This window comes from Myxine glutinosa, chromosome 9 (assembly GCF_964187855.1).
Source record: "Myxine glutinosa chromosome 9, kmMyxGlut1.1, whole genome shotgun sequence".
NCBI classification, from domain to species: domain Eukaryota; kingdom Metazoa; phylum Chordata; class Myxini; order Myxiniformes; family Myxinidae; genus Myxine; species Myxine glutinosa.
Genome location: NC_136269.1, coordinates 119,708,670 through 119,728,018, shown reverse-complemented (window position 1 = coordinate 119,728,018; position 19,349 = coordinate 119,708,670). Strand labels below are relative to the sequence as shown.

General features: G+C 47.5%; 1 protein-coding gene across 5 annotated transcripts in view; it reads right to left on the bottom strand.

The window, feature by feature from the left end:
* Positions 1-14,121, bottom strand: part of USP34 (ubiquitin specific peptidase 34) — a 235,166-nt gene extending 221,045 nt beyond the window's left edge. For all 5 annotated transcript variants that reach the window (XM_068128379.2, XM_068128382.2, XM_068128381.2 and 2 more), the window contains exon 1: positions 13,779-14,121. In XM_068128379.2, coding sequence (XP_067984480.2) covers positions 13,779-13,821 — 43 coding nt within the window. In that variant the 5' untranslated portion in view covers positions 13,822-14,121. The remainder of the gene's footprint in view (positions 1-13,778) is intronic.
* Positions 14,122-19,349: the final 5,228 nt, after the last annotated feature.

Below are 19,349 nucleotides of genomic sequence, written 5' to 3'. Positions count from 1 at the left end.
AGGACGCAGCTCAAGCATCGACACCGACCGGGGGGGTAGTGCCTAGCAGGACGGGTGGCAGACGCGAGCCCCCGGTGAGTGGTGTGCTGCAGGGACCGGCGGGGATCGGTGCCGCGTCGGTCTCACAAGGACCGGCGTGCACGATTCGTGCCGGACCCCACACTGCATGGTTGGTGCCGTGCCGTGGCGGCAAAGGCGATCGGCGAGGTTCAAGGGGAGGTAGGAGTTTTCGGAGCCGCGCACCCTATCGGGTGCGGTGTTCCGACCGTGGCCGGCTGGGTCACCGTGCGTGGGACCGCGAGGCCCCGCGCAGGGATGGAGCCCTGCACCTCGGCCCATCCATACCTGCCCCCTTGGATCAAAAATGCCGGATGGACACCACATAGAGGCGACCAACCACTCGAATGGATCGCTCGGCCCTTCGAGGTCGAGCCGTGACAATGTACCTCCAGAGATGGGGGCTCAGAGTGTAGCGGACTGTGAAGAGTAGTGTCCCCCACATGGGGGAATGGTAGTGCCACCATTCCTCACACAACGGGGCCCATGAGCATTAGTTTAGGGGGATGGCAGTGACAGGCACATGGGGGTGCCAGCAATGGTTGCCCCCATGGGGCACCGAAGCTAGCCGAGGGAGGGCTAGGATACTTGTTAGGGATCTAGAAGACAGTAGGAACAAGATTTAAGTTGTGACACCTGACCTATAGAGGGGACGTAGGTAGCTTAGATGGTTGATGAAGAACAGGGAGTGCATAGTGTAAAGGGACGACGGGGAAGCAAGAGTTGTAGGGGAAGTAGTTAGATAGATAGATGATGCTGTGTGTTTGAGAATAAACGGAATTGTGTGGGTGAGAAAAAGTGGAATTGTGTTTGGGGTGTGTGAGCACAAAAGGTGTGCGAGATAAATGGTGTGCGAGAATAAAAATGGTGTGGAAGTAGTTGGTGTGAGAATGCTTGGTGTGGAATAAAAGGTGTGGAATGCATGGTGTGAAGGAGTGAATGGGGGGGAGGTGGAACCCATTCACAAACGCCAGGGGGTAGTGTAAAGCCAGGTAGAGGGCATAGGTAAATCGTATGGATATTGACACCTGTGGTGCGGGTCGTGGAAAAGTAGCGCTTTGGAGGGTGCATGAGTCAGTGACATGGCTGGGCGTGTGGCTTAATTGGTGCGTAAGGTTATTGGGGCACTCTGCCACGGGTAGTTTGTCGGCCAGGTGAGGCCGCAGGTAGGCTCTGGGAGCCGGTTAGTGAAGTTTGTGAGTGGGGCCCGAGGATCCAAGGGAAGGACCCGGGTTGCCCAATGCCAAGGTGGGCATCAGGGGGTAAGCGCCAGGAAGGGCCTTCCCCAGTTAGGGTAGTTGTTAGTGAGTGAGAGGGGCCCGAGGACCCCAGGTTGCCTGATGCCAAAGTGGGCACAGAGGGGGTAAGAGCCAGGGAGGGCCTTCCCCAGTTAGGTAGTCGCGAGGAGCAGGTAAGCTCGGGTGGCGGCTTCAGTGGCGGAGGTGCGCAGGTAGGTAGACCTGCTGGTAGGGCCACACGACCCAGCCCCGAAATTGTGCGAGCGCACGAGTGTAAATTTGTGGGAGTGAGACCCACAATCACAAGTGAGACCCAAATCCACTTTTTTGAAATATCAACTTCTTTCCTGGAAGTCCTTGGTGTCCTAGTGTTTTATACTTCTCCCACCCTCCTCCCCCTTCCCACGCCTCCTCCCCCCAAGCCCTCTCCCTCCCACACATCTCCCGATGTCCCTGCTCTCAAATGTTGCGTTTGTGTGCTTCCCCTTCTCTCCCCATCTTGTCTACCGCTCCCTCTTTTTATATATTTTGTTTTTTTGTGATAGTGATATATGTGATATATTTTTGATATATTTATGATTATTTGATATATTTGATATATTTTTGCAATATTTGCAAGCAATATTTGATATATTTTTGATTATAGATATGTGATATATTTTTGTGATTTTTTTTTTGTGATAAATCGATTCTGTATACAAAAAAATATATATATATATTCAGAGAACACCACAGTGTGGGCAATGGGAATTCGGGTTCTTGGAACCACATAGTTTAAAGAGGCCGATTGGCAGGGTACGACCCCGTGTAGTTTAAAGAGTGTAAATGTTATTAGAGTAGTTCGGAAGAGAAATCCCTTCGCACCATCCACAGCCAATCACCAAGGAGGACGAGCTCCACACCGAGGCTCTGTGGGCTGTTTGAGTAGTGAGACGCATCACGACGTAATGAGACATTGCTTTTGTTCCATCCCTTCCTTCTTGGGAGGGATTGGGAGACGAATTTGGATATAGAGGGGGATATGGGAGACAAGACGTAGAGACGGATTGTAAATACAAGGGGGGCTAGGGCAGTGTAGCCAACGGTGGGGGTACGGACGGCTAGGGACGAGCCTGCTCTGCTCGCTCTTCCGCGTCCCTCGCGCCGCACCACCTTGTTTTCTATGTGCCACTGTGTGCTTTCCGCTTGCTTGTTGTGCCTCGTCTCTCCCCCCGCCCCAGGACCATTTTGGAGGCCGAACTGTGCAGCACCATCGACCTGTGCAGCATCCCTTCTGCACCTTGCTGCCATGTCATTGTCCACCTGTGCAGCCGAACTGTGCAGCACCTTGCTGTCATATCATTTTGCTGCAACTTTGTTGCACCTGTGCAGCCGACCTGTGCAGCACTTTGCTGCCAAACCCTTTGCTGCACCCTTGTCACACTTATGGACCCACAAGCCTTGTGGCCTTGCACCGCTGCTGTGCAGCATTTTGCTGCAAAATCATCTTACACTTTGGACCACTTGTTTGAGTGGCGCTGATGCCACGCCGGAGAACGTGAGATGCCACCACGTGAGAACGGCCCTGCTGGCCAAATAAAAGCATTTTTGTGCATTTTATTATTGATGTGCTAGGGACGCGAAGTTCTGTAAGTGTAGTTGGCCCCGATGCTTCAAATGGCCTGTATGCCGGTCAGGGGGCCAGCCGGTTCGATAGACGCACACGGAAGAAGCAAGATGCAAGAAGCAAGCAGCAAGTGTCACATTTATGAGTGTGTTTTTGCTGTGCTTTTCTCTCCCCTCCCAATCTTCTCTTCCAAAAAGAACAGGTCCTGGGTCATAGAATTGTAAATATACGTGCTTGTAAATATAAGAATGCTGCCCACCGGCTATGTGTTTAGTTTGAAAATTCCGGAAATACTCGGGTAGTTGTGGCCATGAAACTGTTAGGTAGCTGCTCAACGCAATAGGAGAGACATATTTAGTGTTAAAACTGTCGCACACACGGGTCAGAGTAAATGGGAGGGGGAACCACACCTATGTGTCACATTTAAAAGTAAGGTTAATTTTGCATGTCCGGCTCTACTGGTCGTTCCATTGGTGGTTTCGACTCTGGGTGAGTCTGACGAGAGAGGGGTGTAGTGTTGCGGTTTTGGAATAAAGGTTAATTCCCCCTCTTAGTTAGTTGCACCACAACATGTAGCCTCGCTTAGTTCAGTTATTTCTTAGTAAATGTAAGCGTAGTCCTTTACTGTGTTTAGTTTTGCGTTGAGTAGGCCAGTGAGCTTAGGTGCTTTTGGTTTGGGCTGGAAATGCCACGTGGTAGGCCTTCAACAAGTCTGGCAAGGCCGAAGGGACGAGCTGCAGGGGGAGTGGCCGGTAAGCAACGAGCCGCCAATCAGGGCTCGAGGGGAGTGGCTTACCACTGCGGCAAGAGGCGGGGCTTGGAACATTCGGGTAAGATCGGGGAGGTGCCATAGAAGGTCCTGCCCCGAGCCCATTTAAGCAGAACAGCAGCAGAACGCGCGTGAGTCAGAACGCACGAGAACGCACGAGAGGAGAGAGCTGTGAGAGTTCGCGGGTGGCAGAACGGGTGAGATCAAGAACAAGAGACGAGGAGTGAAAGTCGCCCAGCCCTGAACAAGTCGAAGTGCTTGAATTGACTGTTGTAATAGCCTCGTTGTACATGAACTTGCCCCGTGCCCTGTACCCTGCGCTCTGCCACTGTATTAATCGCGCGCTCGAGAGGATGACCCGTGCCGGGCCACAGACGCGCGATCTCCTCCTGCCTGCATTTCTCCTACATACGTGCCGTGACCGCCAGAGGGCTACACCATGAGCGAGCTGTCCGCGAGCGACCGGCAGCAAGGCGCGTTTCACGCGTGAACCTGTTCTTCTTCCATTTCCCCGTGTGAGTGATTGGGCCTGTGTCTGGGGATTAGTTAAACTGGTTAAGCTTCTGCTCTGTGTCACCCTTTCCTTCATCATTATCATTGTACATAATCGTGTAAATAAATTGTGTTCTTCCTCTGATTTGACCGTCCTGTCCCTTCCATCCACTCTCACAGGATATGCTGGATTCGCTGGTCTCCCTGGCTGGGATTCCTGACAGAAGCAATGCTTATGTTGGTAGTTGTGTTGTAGTCCTTCAGAATAGCACTTCCTTCCCCAACACCACTACCCGCTACTCCCCTCTATCCCCAGATGGAGTATTTTCAAATCCATGTTCCTCACCACAGCAGCATCCAGTTTCTGGTGTACAGTCAATTGCCGACCAAACTGTGATGACTCTGTGTACGACACATTCTCAGCCAACTTCGATTCCTTACAATTCCCGCATCTCAGCTCTCTCATCTGTGACCACTACAACTGTGACCATTCTAACAGCATTCATGTTAGTCCTATAACCACTGCTTATTGTGTTGCAGCAAAATGTACTTGACACTTCAGCCAGAACAAATTTATTTAAACTCAACCAACATTTCTCTAATTAGAATTGCTCAAACTCCCTGCTATACTTGATCATAGTCACCTTCAAATCCAACTTTCCTACTCTTTCACAGATCATGTCCTCTTGCAAGGTGTATAGGTGGTTGGCTTCAGGGACACCGAGACGACACCACGTCTATTAGTACAAGTATCAAAGTACCCGGCCTACAGCCGATTTGTTCCAAGTGTGCAACACGTTCTTCTGACACATCCCTTAATTTAGTAGGTATAGAGGTAACATACCGATGCTTCGATCGCTTCTGAAAATAAAAATAACCCGGGTTTTGTATATGAAACAACAACATGCGTTCTGCTTTTGTGCTTGTGTAATACATCGTGGTTATATAGTTTGGATAATTACCTCCCCGCCACCATAGGTGGACAGAGGTTACAGGGTGTATATAGAAAATCTACACCTTCTCAAAATTTTCACCTTCTGTTGCCTCTTTATAGCCTGGAATTAAAATGCATTAAATGAGACTTTTTCACCTTTATTTACACATTGTCACCCACAACTTCCAAGTAAAAATCAAATTCTACAAATTTTAGAAAACTAACAAAAACACAAAACTAGAATGTCTTGGTTGGATAAGTATCCACCCCCCTTAAAATAACAATTGTAAATGAGCTCAGGTGTAACCAATCACCTTCAAAATCACACACCAAGTTAATTGGCCTCCACCTGTGTTATATTGTAGTGATTCTGATTATTCCAGAATAAAATCAGCTGTTCCTGTAAGTTTCCTCTGCTGGGTAGTGCATTTCACAGCAAAGACTCAACACTGAGCACCAAGGAGCTTTCAAAAGACTTCCGGGATAAAGTTGTGGAAAGGCACAAATCAAGGGATGGGTATAAAATATTTCAAAGGCCTTGAATATCCCTTGGAGCAAAGCCAAGACAATCATTCAGAAGTGGAAGGTGTATGGTACAACCAAGACCCTGGCTAGATCAGGGCCATCCCTCCAAACTGGATGACTGACCAAGCAGGGAGGAGACTCATCAGAGAGGCCAACGGCAACTTTGAAAGAGCTACAGGCCTTTATGGCAAAGACTCGTCACTGTGTGCATGTGACAACAATATCCCAAGCACTCCACAAGTCTACATGCTACCAGTGGCAGTCGCAAAAGACAGACCTGACTGAATTAATTATATATCAATATTATCCACCCCATGCATACTCCCTTTTACCCTTCATCCCTCATTTCACCAAGATTCTGTTGGTGCATTTCCCTCACTCTTTCCGCTGTCCCTTTTGTTCTGTTATGTCCTGATATATTATATGTTCTAGCTCCTCCACGAGCCTCGACTCCGTATATTTTTTTTTAAAAAGAAAGAAAAAGAGGATAACAAAACTGACCCTCTCCACTACAGATCAATCAACAGCAAGAAAATAAGTTTGTATAAATAAGCAAACCTATAGTCATCTCATGTGAAACCTTGTTTTAAATCATCAGGATGGCTTCTCCCCTGGTTTTTTTCATCTTGGAGATGCTACTTCTTTATCAGCACTGGAAGGATGCCTTCAATCTCAAATGAGGTCATGACCAGCTTACTGGGTATCTCTCATGCATTCGAGAGTCTGGCACTCTGCTCTGTTCCCAAACTGTAAACTAATGGTATCCAAGGTCCCCTCTTGGACTGGCTATCAGATAAACAAATTATATTGTCAAATTTTGTCTTTCAAGAATTTCATGACTTGGGTAGCAGCTCGCATGTCAAGGTTATCGAAAACTCTTCTACTCGTCAGAAAAATGTGGCATCTGTTTTTATTGATGCAGGTGCACGGCCTTGCATGCTTATTCGACCGGCGGTTTCAGTGCATGTCAGATCAATGAACTACTTCTGAAACCAACCGGCCTTCATGTGTATACAATTTTGATTTATACCAACAGATCCAAAATACATCATGAATAGAAGTTGGCATAAACCATCAAAGCAATTACGACAGCTCTAAGGAAAGCTGGTAATTTTGAGTTTTGAGTACCAGTTCACTGGTAATTCCCTGTTTGTCATTAAAGGCGGCAAAAAGGGTTGGCGTCAGGAAGGGCATCCGGCCGTAAAACATTGCTTCAAAAAGGGGACCGAAAAACAACAACAACCACGATCCCCGAAAAAAGGCCAACCCCCGCTTGCGGGGAAAAAATGGCCTCTAAAGGTGTTTTTTTTTTTTTTTTTAAGGAAAGCGAGTTTAAAAAACCACCTTTAGAGGCCATTTTTCCCCGCAAAGCGGGGGTTGGCCTTTTTCGGGCACCGTGGTTGTTGTTTTTGTTGGTCCCCTTTTTGAAGCAATGTTTTACGGCCGGATGCCCTTCCTGCCGCCAACCCTGTTTGTCGCCTTTTACGACACACAGGGCATTACCAGTGAACTGGTACTCAATTTGCCGACCTCGGAAGGATGACAGGCTGAGTCAACCCCCCTGGCGTTAATTCAGCGATCGACCGGGATTCGAACCCAGGATCCTAGGATCCTAAGCTGGCACCCTGGCCGCTAAGCCAACACCAGGCTCTAAGGAAAGCGAGTAAACATGCAAACTCGGGTACTATTGTTAATCTTTCTGTACAAGACAGGGAATCAAAAAGCACCAGAGTCCGCATTTGTCAGAGCTGAAACAACGCTAACTAACCTCTAATTATCTCATTTCTCATTTCGGTTTATTGAAATAATTAAACACTGGACAAGGCAGTTCGAAGACTGAAATTTGTCAAGTTTACAATAATAAAAGTATTTCATAAAACTTACAAATGTATATAAAAATAATAATAATCATATAAAATTACATTAATAAATTTAATAAATACAAGTCAGGAGACGACGATGGTTCACGAGCGAGTGGTATTCAATGACAAAGGACGGACTACAACCGAAACAGGCCCGGACAGGCCAGGAAATGTCAAAACGAAGGTTACTGACCTTGAAATGAGATAGAAAATAATGTACAATCAGTTATGAGGTTAGCTAGCTACACAATACCGAAAATTCAGTGAAAAATGAAATGAAAAATAATAAATAAATAAATAAATAAAAAATGAAAAAATGAAGAAAACAAAATTCAAAATCGAGCTCCATGGGGCTAGACACACGACATTGGCCGAACCAAATATCGAAACCCCTGCCAGATTCCACCAACCCCCTCGGAGAAGATGTAGCTTGAACTCGATTACCCCCTAAAAAGACATCTTTTTCGGGCGTGGCTTCGCCCACAATGGGCGCAACGCGCCCACTCTAAGCAGGACACAACTACATCGTGATATCAACCTCCCAACAAAGTTTCATCAAGATCGGATGATATCCTCAGGTAGTTATGCTGCGGACACACACACACACACACACACACACACACACACACACACACACACACACACACACACACACACACACACACACACACACACACACACACACACACACACACACACACACACACACACACACACACACACACACACACACACACACACACACACACACACACACCAAAATATCAAAAATAAAATCAAAAAGGAATGAACAAATATACATAATCAAACAACAACAACAACAGGCATTTTAAGGCCATTTTCCCTGCAAGAGCGGGGGTTAGCCTTGCGGTCCCAAAAAAAAAAATTCTACCAACAAAATAACCTAAAATAGCAGAAAACTTAGGAAGATCAACAAACATATTATGCATGTAATTGATGTTGTGCATCTAGATAACAGAATTAAGCATTTCAATCAAAAAAAGGTATTGTTTAATTCTTGTATCTTTGAGGTAGGTCAAGATGTTGAGCATTCCTGAGTTGCACATTATATCGAAACACAGATTGTTGGGTAGGAGGAAGAAAATCTTAAATCGGAACAAATCGGATTACTACAAATAAATAAATTATATGCCTGTATGTGTGTCATTTACCAAATAATCCAAGCAGATTTACCACTTAAAGTTCGTGAAATGTATCCAATGCGTGTGGGAAATATGCAATTGGTGAAACTTTCAAATTAATAAATAAATAAGAGAGTTCATGAAACACTTTACCGTCCTATCTGGTCTACCCGATTACTACAACTCTCGACTACACCCGGCGTTACAGCGCCACATTGCAGTCACCCCGCGCAGTTATGAGAAACAATGAAGAAACAATGAAGAAAGAAACAATTGAAATAAAATGAAAATTTTAAAGGTTTGTATTAATTATTTTCAGAAGTTTACCACTATTTATGCAGCGTATCTTACACCGCCTTATTTACCATGTTCCATTAGTTATTTGTGCCTGTTGGTTGTGTCCTTTATGACGTCCTTAAAAACAGCAAGTTTCCTGCTTGGAATGATTTTCAATTTTGTTTTACTGCCAGACAGACAGGCAGACAGAGACAGAGTGAACAGATTAATGAAACCACGCTATTCACTTCGCGTGTGCGGTATAATAAAATGTCACTTCCTGAAGATTCTTGTGATGATCAGCAACTCCTACTTTACATGATTCCCTTCTTTAGTGGGTGCTCGTTACGAAATGGTAGAGCCAATTGGGCATAAGGATGGAAACAAAATATACTTGTAGTAACATAAAGGGGATATTTGTAGGATGAGTCACTCCTTGAGTAAGGGTCGGTTAACCTATCGCTCAGAGAAGGACAGAGATGCATTCACTTGTGGTGCTGGGGATTTCTCCACTCCGTGGGGGATGTCTGGGCCAGATGAGGAAAAAAAGAAAAGATCCTTGGTGGTGCCTTCTCCATCCCGACCACAAACTAGTGCCGCATTACTGTCACCATTCAGGTATCTATTCTTCCAGAACCCAATTTGTATCACAAAAGGATCACAGCAATCAGCCAAAGTGAAGCAAACTCCATAAAGTGCTGAGTGAGAAGTTGCCGTGGAGTTAGATGTTGAATTTTTTTTAAAACCTCAGCCACAGTTTCCTCAAACTTGCACCTGCGAAACCGAATCACAGTGATGAGTGCAAAAGGAGTCGGAGCAAGGCTACCTTGGCGAACGCAGAGTGCCTTCACTGTAACGGGAACGGTTTTTCACAAGAATATGAGCACATGTTCAAACTCAAGCATGAAAATAAATAATGCCAGACGTTTTACTTGAGGGGGTGTCATCAGGGTAAAAACGACAAGCCCCCATGATTTTAACAGAAGAGGGTCAAGGTTGGAAATGCAAGTATTTCCTACAAGCATTCCAAGATAATTTGTGCTGAAAAGGAATACCGCTAAGCTGGCAATAAAATTGCTCCTTTGGCTGAGAACCTTACAAGATGCACATGCTTTAGACATAAAAAGACAAACACTTTGTATACACTTATATAACCACCTTTAGAGGCCATTTTTCCCCGCGGGGGTTGGCCTTTTTCGGGAACCGTGGTTGTTGTTGTTTTTTTCAGTCCCCTTCTTGAAGCAATGTGTTTACGGCCGGATGCCCTTCCTGCCGCCAACCCTTTTTGCCGCCTTTAACGACAAACAGGGAATTACCAGTGAACTGGTACTCAATTAGCCGACCTCGGAAGGATGACAGGCTGAGTCAACCCCCCTGGCGTCAATTCAGCAATCGACCGGGATTCGAACCCAGGATCCTTGGATCCTAAGCCGGCACCCTAGCCACTAGCCCAACACCAGGGTTTGTATACACTTATATATTAAATTTAAAAATATGGGGCAAGTACAATTTGGATCCCTTGTCCACATCTTCCACTCGAGCCAAATGTGGATGCATTGACCTTCGATCCTCCACCATCTTGCTCTTTCCTCAGCCTTGACCAAAGTGTAAAATAAAAACAAAAAGACGCACCACAGCAACGATAAGCAGATAATTACTTAATGCTAGCTGTGAAGAATGAATTTTTTTTTTTTTACGCGATTAAATTAATAACCTTCGACCCACATGATGCGTAACCAAAAGAGGGAGGGGGCGGCACGAGTCGACAGCTAAACATTTCTCTCATTGAAAGTGGGTGAGAGGAAAAAGGGTGGCTGCCCATTTCTCCCGATAATATGCAAGTTGCTAACTGGGTAACAAGCCACTTCTACTGTTAGAAAGGAGGGGGAGGGAGGGATCACAAGGGGAGGGATGAGAAGTGGCCAGATACCAGTTTCTCTCAATGGAAGGAAGGGTGGGGGAGAGTGGGCAATTTCCCACCTCGAGAGATAGATGAGGGAGAAAATTGGGCAGTGACCCATCTCTGTAAATACGTGGGACGAAAGGGGGCGGAGGGGGGGGGGGTTAACAATTTCAACTCTGGGGGTGCTTAGCTACCCATCTCTCTGGATAGGGGAGGGATTGCGCAGTCACTGGGGGGGGGGGGGCATATTGGATATTGGACAACCGCCAATGCCTCTGGATGGTGTGGGAGGGGGGGGGGGGGGGAAGTGTTGGAAATCAGGCAGCAACCAATCCATCTGGATAGGTGGGGGGGAAATCAAGCAGCAACCAATCCATCTGGATAGGTGGGGGGGGTGGGGGGGGGGAATCAAGCAGCAACCAATCCATCTGGATAGGGGGGGGGGGGATCAAGCAGCAACCAATCCATCTGGATAGGGGGTGGGGGGATTGGGCGTCCAACAATTCGTCTGGATTATTGGGGAGGGGGGGGGGGGAATTTGGCAGCTGCCATTCCCTGCCAATTTGGGATGGGGGGGTATTGGACAGTGACACATCCTCTGGAAAACAGAGTGGGCAACTGCCCACCTGCCCAGGTGGAGGCGGGGGTGGGGGTGGGGGGAGGGGGGAGGGAGGTGGGGTGGGGTGGGCAATTGCATTCCTCAAAACTGAGATGACCGAGGAGGGGGAGATCTGGGCAGCTGCCCACCTCTTTCGATCCGGACTCGACATTAACGCTCGTCTGGCTGTTGGCGATGGGCAATTTTATCTGTCACTAAATTGGAACGTTCAATAAGCCTGTCTGATAGGTGAGTCAATTGTACCACGCGGAAGTTGAATAAACAAGGTACCTTAAACTCGAACATAGTTCTTTCATGCAGCACCACAGCGATTAGCAGTGATTAATAGGATATTTTGAGAGGCGACCACCCCCAGAGCTGATGAGAGTTCAAAAAAACACAAAGGTATCGCCCCACATGTTCTTAGTATCAATAGTTGGACAGGTGCAGAGGTTGATGGGATAGGTAAGAATATGAAACCTACCTGCCCCATGGCCAGGCTGGAAGAATGTTAATGTTGAGCCATGCAAAGGGATGAGAGTGGGCAACTGTGCCATCCCTCCAGAGGGAGGATAGTGGGTGGGAAATTGTGCCCGTACCTCCAGAGAGAGGATAGTGGGTGGGAAATTGTGCCCGTACCTCCAGAGAGAGGATAGTGGGTGGGCAATTGTGCCCATACCTCCAGAGAGAGGATAGTGGGTGGGAAATTGTGCCCACACCTCCAGAGGGAGGATAATGGGTGGGCAATTGTGCCCATACCTCCAGAGGGAGGATACTGGGTGGGCAATTGTGCCCGTACCTCCAGATGGAGTATAGTGGGTGGGCAATTGTGCCCGTACCTCCAGAGGGAGGGATAGTGGGTGGGCAATTGTGCCCGTACCTCCAGAGGGAGGATACTGGGTGGGAAATTGTGCCCGTACCTCCAGAGGGAGGATAGTGGGTGGGCAATTGTGCCCGTACCTCCAGAGGGAGGATAGTGGGTGGGCAATTGTGCCCGTACCTCCAGATAGAGGATAGTGGGTGGGCAATTGTGCCCATCCCTCCAGAGGATATATAGTGGGTGGGCAATTGTGCCCATACCTCCAGAGAGAGGATAGTGGGTGGGCAATTGTGCCCATCCCTCCAGAGGGAGGATAATGGGTGGGCAATTGTGCCAGTACCTCCAGAGGGAGGATAGTGGGTGGGCAATTGTGCCCATCCCTCCAGAGAGAGGATAGTGGGTGGGCAATTGTGCCCGTACCTCCAGAGAGAGGATAGTGGGTGGGCAATTGTGCCCATCCCTCCAGAGGGAGGATAATGGGTGGGCAATTGTGCCCGTACCTCCAGAGAGAGGATAGTGGGTGGGCAATTGTGCCCATCCCTCCAGAGGATAGATAGTGGGTGGGCAATTGTGCCCGTACCTCCAGATAGAGGATAGTGGGTGGGCAATTGTGCCCATCCCTCCAGAGGATATATAGTGGGTGGGCAATTGTGCCCGTACCTCCAGAGAGAGGATAGTGGGTGGGCAATTGTGCCCATCCCTCCAGAGGATATATAGTGGGTGGGCAATTGTGCCCATCCCTCCAGAGGATATATAGTGGGTGGGCAATTGTGCCCGTACCTCCAGATAGGTTGGAGGAGATGGGAAGCTACCAGTCTCTACATAGTGGGGGTGGGTGTGGGCAGCCATCCATCTTTCAGATGGCGGAGTGGGAGAGGAGGAGGGGGAGTGGGAGAGGGGGAGGGGGAGGGGAGGGGAGAGGAGGAGGGGGAGGGGGAGGGGAGAGGAGGAGGGGGAGGGGATAGGAGGAGGGGGAGGGGGAGGGGAGAGGAGGAGGGGGAGGGGGAGGGGAGAGGAGGAGGGGGAGGGGGAGGGGAGAGGAGGAGGGGGAGGGGGAGGGGAGGGGAGAGGAGGAGGGGGAGGGGGAGGGGAGGGGAGAGGAGGAGGGGGAGGGGAGAGGAGGAGGGGGAGAGGGAGGGGAGAGGGGGGGGGAGGGGAGAGGGGGAGGGGGAGGGGAGAGGGGGAGGGGGAGGGGAGGGGGAGGGGAGAGGGGGAGGGGGAGGGGAGAGGGGGAGGGGGAGGGGAGAGGGGGAGGGGGAGGGGGAGGGGAGGGGTGTGGACATAGGAGGGTTAGGGTGCGCAGCCGCCCAGCCCATCGCTTCACATCTACGAAAGAGGGAAGAGACCGTTCTGCGATTTGCCATTTTTCCCGGGAGATTGTCGATCTCCTTCAATATCATGTCATGAAATGCATGACCTCGCGGAGGATGTCGTGTTCGACGTCAAATGAACAGCGACGTGAAAGGTTACAAAAAGCAAGAACAAAAGCGAAAGAGCGTGACAGAAAGAAAGACTGCAAGAGTGGTGCGAGTTCAGAAGACAATGATCGCACTCACTCGTTTGAAGCACGTCCAACAATTCGCCGCACGGTTCGCACATCTTGGCAACACCGGGTCAATGTACCGACTACACAACTGCCTGTTGCAGCGAGTCTCCCTGAACTCCAAACGCAGGGTTCGGATCTTTCCCCCCACGACTCCGCTCCAAACCGTGATCTTCTCCTCCCTCCAAATGATTAGCCAAGCAGGCCAAGTCGCTTCATCATCTCCGCCATCCTTCCGATGTTCAACGCCGGATCGACTCGGCACGATTCGGCTTCAATCGGAGACTTTCGGTTTTCCTCGGCTCGCCTCGGCCCAAACCGGGGTGATTCGGCTAAACTCGTAATCCTTCGGTTGTATTCGCAAAGCAAAAAAAATAATATTAATTCCGGTTCCGGGACGGAGGTGTTTTGATACGCGTCTTTGTTCTGGCTGCAAATCTCCAAAAAAAATAATAACAAATTCCCGCCTTTATACCTGTGTTCTGTTAGGATGTGTGTATAAATTGGAGAGAAGTTCGAACATATGTTAGAATATGCCACAGTCTAATTAAGCGGTTTATGAATTGCGCGAGCGTTGTTCACAAGTTCCTGGCTTTCCTCAGCGATTGACTTTTTTTTTCCAAGAGAAGACATATTATCGCGATACTTCCTTCATCATTCGTATTAAAACGTCCAGAATTAAAATAAATCATTGACTTTGAAAGACTTCTCCGATTTTCATATATTGACTTCCTTCAACACCTGCCGTTGTGGATCTCCGTCAACAAGGACAGAACCCATTAAAACAACAACAACCAAATGTTTTTTTTTTTTTTACCGTATTGCAAGACCTTCCCATCACGACCATTCCCATATCTATATATCTGGAATGATGCACCATTCTTATGGAAAATGTAAGCGCTATTTAAATATTGGTGAAAATGAAACTGGAATAAAATAAACGATATGCAGCTCCGTAAGGCGTTATGTAAATGGCGGTGGATTATTGATATAAAGATCGTTATATGTTTCCTCGGGCTTTCACAACAATGGATTTCTCCAGATATGTGTGGTGTTTGTCCTACATATTTCCGGGAGCGTCTCATCCCTGATGTCGGGTATATTAAAGGTCCACAAACACAGGAATTATTATTTTTATTTAATGTGATTATATTGATTTTAAAGCAATAAAGAAAGAACTGAACGTGTTTTTTTATTCTAATATTTTTTGAGGTGTTACAGTGAAAAAAGCAAGGACGTCGGGTACCGCTCCTAAATATATAGCGATGGTCATGACGTCACTACGTGACGTAATCGAAGGCAACGTTGTGTCGTTGTCTGAGCACATAAGGGATTAAATGTCCGCACAACTCGCTTCACTCATCAGAAAGTGAATTTGACGAAGATTTTTCTGATCAAGAATCCTCTGATCGTCAAAATCGATATTATAATCAAGCCGTGTCCGCCTGTCTGTCTGTATTTGTCGTGTCTGAGCACGGATTAACAGATTTTAATAAATCCAACGACGGTTGATTCAGTGGATTGAGGGAACTCCCGGGAAGGCTTGTGATGCAAAAAAGGGAAAAAGTCGGTTTGTGTGTATGGGTACTTGAGCACACGTGCCGAAACTGCAAGCACCAACTTGTGACGCTGGTTATCCCCGCACAGAGGGCAGCATCTCCCAAGAATCCTTTTTTGTTCTTGCCCCATAGATTAGCCATCGCAGCAAACATTGCTATTTCCGTCAAGGAAATGATGGGTCGTATATTCTAGTCCGAGGTAGGGAACCGAAGTTTGGGGGTTAACTCCACTTGGAGGTTGGGGGCTAACTCCACTTGGAGGTTGGGGGCTAACTCCACTTGGAGGTTGGGGGCTAACTCCACTTGGAGGTTGGGGGCTAACTCCACTTGGAGGTTGGGGGCTAACTCCACTTGGAGGTTGGGGGTTAACTCCACTTGGAGGTTGGGGGCTAACTCCACTTGGAGGTTGGGGGCTAACTCCACTTGGAGGTTGGGGGCTAACTCTACTTGGAGGTTGGGGGCTAACTCCACTTGGAGGTTGGGGGCTAACTCCACTTGGAGGTTGGGGGCTAACTCCACTTGGAGGTTGGGGGCTAACTCCACTTGGAGGTTGGGGGCTAACTCCACTTGGAGGTTGGGGGCTAACTCCACTTGGAGGTTGGGGGCTAACTCCACTTGGAGGTTGGGGGCTAACTCCACTTGGAGGTTGGGGGCTAACTCCACTTGGAGGTTGGGGGCTAACTCCACTTGGAGGTTGGGGGCTAACTCCACTTGGAGGTTGGGGGCTAACTCCACTTGGAGGTTGGGGGCTAACTCCACTTGGAGGTTGGGGGTTAACTCCACTTGGAGGTTGGGGGCTAACTCCACTTGGAGGTTGGGGGCTAACTCCACTTGGAGGTTGGGGGCTAACTCCACTTGGAGGTTGGGGGCTAACTCCACTTGGAGGTTGGGGGCTACACTTGGAGGTTGGGGGCTAACTCCACTTGGAGGTTGGGGGCTAACTCCACTTGGAGGTTGGGGGCTAACTCCACTTGGAGGTTGGGGGCTAACTCCACTTGGAGGTTGGGGGCTAACTCCACTTGGAGGTTGGGGGATAACAACCCATTATATCAAATCGAACGACAATGGCACTCGGTGGAGCACACAACTCCGCCAGGCTGAACAGTTTGTTTTGCATCCCGGATCTGGATTCGAATCTGAACCAAAATCGAATCAGGTTCTTCTCACCTAACCAACTCATCCACCAAGTTTAGTCATAACTCGTCCATAACTTTTCGCCCAATCGCTCAATGGTGAAGAATCACTTAAAAAATTAAATAATTGTCATATCCGAATCCACATTCAGATCTTCACCAAAACCAAATCGATTAGTCCTCGTCACACACGTAACCGATCCACCATGTTTATTTATTACTTGCAAAATCGAAGATTTTTCAAGTATATTGGTCGGTTGCGTTTGTGGTTCTGTCTGTCTGTTTGTTTGTTTGTTTGTCACCGGCCTACAGGTCACAATTCTAAACCGATCGTCACCAAACTTTACCAAATGGTAGTTGGTCATAAGTAAGAAGCCTATTGTTTTTGGGGTCAATAGGTCAACATAGGCCAAAGGTTACCAACTTTGCCAAATTTCTAAAATCCTCAATTTTCACCCGATTGACTTGAAATTTGAAGAGGACTTGCATATCTGGTCGCTGAATTCAACCACCAAGTATATTTGAGGTCAACATCGGCCAAAAGGTCAAAATAGGCCAAATTTCTAAAATCCTCAATTTTCATCCGATTGACTTGAAATTTGAAGAGGACTTGCATATCTGGTCACTGAATTCAACCACCAAGTATTTTTGAGGTCAACATCGGCCAAAAGGTCAACATAGGCCAAATTTCTAAAATCCTCAATTTTCATCCGATTGACTTGAAATTTGAAGAGGAATTGCATATCTGGTCACTGAATTCAACCACAAATTATATTTTAGGTCAACATAGGCCAAAAGGTCAACATATGCCGAATGTCTAAAATCACAAATTTTCATTTCATTGACTTGAAATTCTAAGAGGATTTACACATATGGTCACTGAATTCAACCACCAACTATTTTTGAGGTCAACATGGGCCAAGTTTCTAAAATCTTCAATTTTCATCCAATTGACTTGAAAATTGAACAGCATTTGCACATTGAATCACTAAATAGGGAAACTAACTATTTAGAGGTCAAAAGATCAAAGGTCAACTCAAGGTCAACCTTCCAAAATCATCATTTTCCATCTGAAAAATCGTCACTTTTCTTTCTATTGACCCGAGCTTTGATCAAGATCGTAAATTTTAATCTTCATGAAATGGACAATTTGCTGTATCAATGGAAAACTTGGGGGGGGGGGGCAGGGGGGGACGGACGGATTTTGCGAGTATCGTGCTCCGCATGACGTTTTCTTGTTTATTTATTTATTTATTTTTGTATACAAGATCGAGGCTCGTGAAAGAGCTAACATTAATCACACAAAAAGTCGAACCGACACATAAAACACAAAAAAGGGAGTGGGAGACAAGATGGGGAGAGAGAGGGAAGGACACAAACACAACATTTGAGAGCAGGGACAAGGAAGATCTGTAGGAGAGAGAGGGCTAGGGGGGAAAAGGCATGGGAAGGCAGGGGGTAGAGGTATAAAACATATGGATACTGCTGGAACTTCCAGGAAAGAAAAAAGTCGCTATTTCAAAAAAAAAAAGTGGATTTGGGGTCAATTAACGGGGGTATAAGAGATCAAGGTTCTGGATGGGGGGAGATAAGAGATGGTGGTGAACAGCTGTTTTAAATACCTGGAGGGAGGAGTGGGATTGAAAAGTGAGGGAGTTTGTTCCAGAGGCAAGAGAAAAGAGGAATAAAGGAGTGAAGGTGAGCAGAGAGGCTTCATTTTGGCAATTTTACCATAAGAGGGTTGCAGGCAGATCTTGTGCGACCCGTAGGAATATTTGGGGGACAGAGCACAGAAAGAGCTGGGGTAGCAAGGCCGGATAGGAGTCGGTAGAAGACAAAGACCACCCACCTGCCTGCGGTGAGTGAGTGAAAGGCCCTCAGAGTTAGCTTCATTGCGGGAGATTCCAATGATTCTGAAAGCTTTGGTTTCAGCCGCGTGAATACGAGCTAGGTGTGAAGCAGGAGCACCAGCCCAGAGGGGAGAACAGTATTCCATTGAGCTGCGGATGAAAGCCTTGCATGTGGTGAGGAGCTCAGGTGTGCCAAGGAAGGACTTCGCACGACGGAGGATGCCCACTGCCCAGTCGGCGACTGGCTTTGGAGGCCAGCTTGGAAATGTGGTTTTCCCAGGAAAGATCATGGCACATAGTGAGACCCAAAAGCTTGAGTGACAGAACTTCTTGGAGAGGATTGTTCAGAAAGTAGATGGGAGGGTTGTCCAGTCAGTCTTTTCGGAGAGACATCGTAAGAGTGTGAGATTTGTCAGGATTGAAAGATTTCAAATTAATTAGATTTCAAACAGGCGATTCTCCTTTACTTTGGAAATGAACTCACCTACGGTGAGTCGCAGGTGCCTGCAATATAAAAGTCACTCATTCAATCAGTTTGAATAGAGAAAAGGAGTCATTCTGCTGTTTTGTGTCACTGTGTGTACCACAATGAACATGGAGAAAATAAAGAAAACCAGAGAATTGTCTGAGGAGGTCAGACACAAGATTGTAGCAAAGCATGGACAATCTCAAGGCTACAAGTCCATCTCCAGAGACCTTGATGTTCCTGTATCCACCATACGCAATGTTATCAGGAAGTTTAAGGCCCATGGCACTGTAGCCAACCTCCCTGGACGTGGCCGCAAGAGAGCACATGCTTGATCAAAGATTGCAGTGAACGATTGTTCGAATGGAGGAGGAAGCACATCCATCAACTGCCAGATTCAAGCTGACCTTCTGACACAAGGTATGACAGTTTCAACTCACACCATCCGTTGCCAACTTAATGAAAGGAAATGGGGTTCTATGGTAGGAGACGCAGGAGGACTCCACTGCTGAGAGAGAGAGAGACGTAAGAAAGCCCCACTGGAGTTTTCCAAAACACACCTGAACAAACCAAAAT